Source organism: Acyrthosiphon pisum, unplaced genomic scaffold, assembly GCF_005508785.2.
Source record: "Acyrthosiphon pisum isolate AL4f unplaced genomic scaffold, pea_aphid_22Mar2018_4r6ur Scaffold_20960;HRSCAF=22641, whole genome shotgun sequence".
NCBI lineage: Eukaryota > Metazoa > Arthropoda > Insecta > Hemiptera > Aphididae > Acyrthosiphon > Acyrthosiphon pisum.
In genome coordinates this window covers 1,320,923-1,324,353 of record NW_021770374.1, presented here as the reverse complement: position 1 = coordinate 1,324,353, position 3,431 = coordinate 1,320,923, and the positions used below count along the sequence as shown (strand labels likewise).

The following is a 3,431-nucleotide window of genomic DNA, read 5'->3' as shown; positions in this document are numbered from 1 at the left end:
TTAACTTTAAATTTGACCATTGAGTTAAAACTCATTCAAACTGTCCGTACACTAACCGAATGATCATTTTAATTATTTATTGTATGAGAACTAAATAGATATTATAAGAACCTTTATCTCCACAACAAACCTAGCTTCTGGAGAAAATAATTTATATATAAATGCTATATTTCTGTAGTGATAATATTTGTATTAATGTATATATTACGTATGTATACTATTCAATTTTTCAACAGGAAAAAAAATAAAAATAAAAACAAAAATTATAACAAAATAGTAAAAGTAAATACTTAAATAAATAAACAAAATTAATACCAAGTCTTTATTGGATCTTAAAATCATAGTCTTTTCAAACTTGTCATCATTCATTTTGCCTCTTTTTTTTTGGACAGCACAGCACCTCCAACACTAAACACATTAATACCAAAAGTCTTTATTGGATTTTAAAATCATAGTCTTTTCAAAATTGTCATCATTCATTTTGCCTCTTTTTTTGGACAGCACAGCACCTCCAACACTAAACACTCTTTCTACAGCAGCACTGGATGGAAGTGGAGTATTGTATTGTATAAATACTTTTTTTAGAGTAGGCATGGAATTCAAAACATTTAGTTTCTTAGTGGGGCCTTTCTTAAAAAATTCATTCAATTCATTTTCAACTGAAACATTTTCAGATTTTTTTTGGGACCATGTAAAAAATGATGTACTGACATCTTTATCTTCATCACTACTGTTATTGGATTTATTTAAATCAATATTATCTTGTTCATTCGAATGCGCAGATATTACAGCTTCTCTTAAAAGAGAAATTGCTTCATTTTTTTTTTCAGTATTTGAGATCCAAGCAGTTTTAAAAAATGGATGAGATATACTTGCAATGATTAGGAATTTATCATGCATAAGTTCACCAAATCTTCTTGAAATTCCATGATGTAAAGCAATAAGCAAGGGATTACAATAACTCATTTTTTTGAGCTTGAGATTTTCAATTTTTAGTAGAAGTTCAGTAATAGTGGGTAGTAAAAATCCGAAATACATATTATGATCACCCTGAGATAAAAATAGATACAAATAAAAATAGCATTAAAACAGTTTATGTGACTCAATTATTCACATTCAAGAGTTTAATGAATATAAATAATTGTCAGGAATTGTGTTAATTTATTTTAATACATTTCATTACTTAGATACAAAAATTATAATTCTTTTATATTTCAACAAATATTCAGTTCAATAAATTTTACCTGAAGTATATCAAGCGAAACTGCTAATGGCTCCATTACTGCACAGTACTCTTCAATAAATTCTATATCATTCTTATTAAATCTTGTAATTTTTATTTCATCACACATTGAGTTAAATTTAGGAGGTGCAGACTTATAATGGCTTAAGAGAAATCTTACACTATCAAACAAAGAATTCCATCTTGTTACATTAGGGGTTTTAAAATATACACCTATTGTATTTTTAATAGTGTCAACGAATTGGGTTGAACGATTTTGTTTATTAAAAATACCATTTAGCTTTGCAAAAGTCGCTCGACTTTGCTTTTTATATGTATAATTATTCAATGCACTCTCAGAGTCCTGTAATAAAATGTTTATGATATTAATTAGTATAAAATATTTAGTTTAATTTCACAATTTCAATTATATGTCATAAATAATAATTCACCTTTATTGCTACTAAGTTGAGTGTATGGGCAGCACACCGGTGATGTTTTGGTAAGACATAACAATGATCATATTCTAAATCATTATCAGAATTATTTTCAACGGAGTTCAAAATATCAATAATTGGTATCATATTAACTCCTTCAGACATATGATTTTCTGAATCCAATTCCTCATCAACATGTTCATTTAATATTTCAGTTTCTCCTTCTGATTCAATAATTTGATGAACAAAGGAATTCAAGTTGGAGTTAACAGGTAAAAAATCTTCATCATTCTGACCATAAACTCTAAATAAAGAAAATATATTTGTAAATTAAATATGAACAATAAACTGAATAAACACTTGACTTATTATTATTATTTTGCATGGGTATTTTACAATTTGTATATTATGTAATATGTACAATTTATAGAATAATTAAATTAATATTTTTTTTTTTATTTAGACTCACTTAAAACTCTTCACAAAATTGGACCCATTATCTGTGGTACTGTATGAAATTTTATTATTGATTTCAAATTCTGTATATACTGACTCCATACTCTTGGCCAAAACATCATAGGAATGTTTTCCTTCAAGTCGTCGTATGGCTAATAAACAAGATACTCTTTCTAACGTGCTTACATTGATCCAATGCCCAGTTATACCAATATAGGACCTAGAAAATTGTTAGAAACAATACGGCTAACTAAGTTACTATTCTAATCAAAGTACAATTTGATTTAAATGATAAATAAACGAAAAAATAATAATATTAAAAATGATCATCAATAAATAGGCACATACCTCTTGAATATCGACCAACAATCAACTGTCGTTGTTACATGATTTACAAGACTCATTTCTTTTTTTAAATTTTGCAATACATCAACTACATTATTATCAAATCTTTTCATTAATGTTGGACGGCTAATAACTTTTAATGTTGGGTAACCTTCTTGAATTAATAATTTAAAATCATCTGATTCGACTAAGGAAAATGGTAAACATTGATTTAATATCAACTTCTGAATCATTGTATCCAAGATAGCTAAAGAAAAAAATGATGATATTTAAAATTAATGTTAATGTTTATGTATAGTGTTGCCTTCTTAATTCAAAATAAAATATCCTAACGTATTTTAAAAACTCACATTGTGTTATTTTAGTTTTGTTACTTTTATTCTCCAATGATTTTTTTTGTAAGCTACATTCTTTTAGCGTCAGTTGTCCAGACATCAATTTAGATTTTTTATTTGGTGATGGTAAATTAGCATCTTGTTTTATAATATTGCTATCTTTTCCAATGGTTTCATTCCCAATATTATCAAAAATTGATTTATGCTGACTCTAAATAATGATAATAAATAAAAATAGTAACAAATTTTTAATTTAGTAAATATTTTTATATGATTTTATTTATAGGTAGTATTAATGAAAATCGGCAGTTTTGTAGGTATAAACAAAACTAACATAGAATATATTATGTTTATGTAGGTAACAGTAGTAAAATTACAACAAAGTAAATATTAATTAATACTTACAGCTAAATGTTTTCTTAAATTTGAAGTAGACCTGGTATCTGCGGATAAAGTTTTTGGACCAACACAATGTAAACATTTCACATAATACTTCATGTAAGAAAATTTATCCTCAATTATTTTAAGAACTTTGAAATGTTTGTTGTATGTATTCCAAGGTAACTGCAAGGTCTCACATTGAGTTTCAATAGTTTCATCCATCTTCTCATCAGATTTAGAGGTAGTTGTAGTCAT

General features: G+C 26.3%; 1 protein-coding gene across 1 annotated transcript; it reads right to left on the bottom strand.

Moving 5' to 3' along the window:
- Positions 1-417: 417 nt before the first annotated feature.
- LOC115034755 lies at positions 418-3,431 on the bottom strand. Its single transcript, XM_029492178.1, has 7 exons — positions 3,201-3,431; positions 2,868-3,006; positions 2,464-2,707; positions 2,129-2,335; positions 1,675-1,963; positions 1,245-1,586; positions 418-1,050 (listed from the first exon to the last, which is right to left on the bottom strand). Exons 1-7 carry the CDS (start codon positions 3,429-3,431, stop codon positions 418-420), a joined length of 2,085 nt encoding a protein of 694 aa, XP_029348038.1.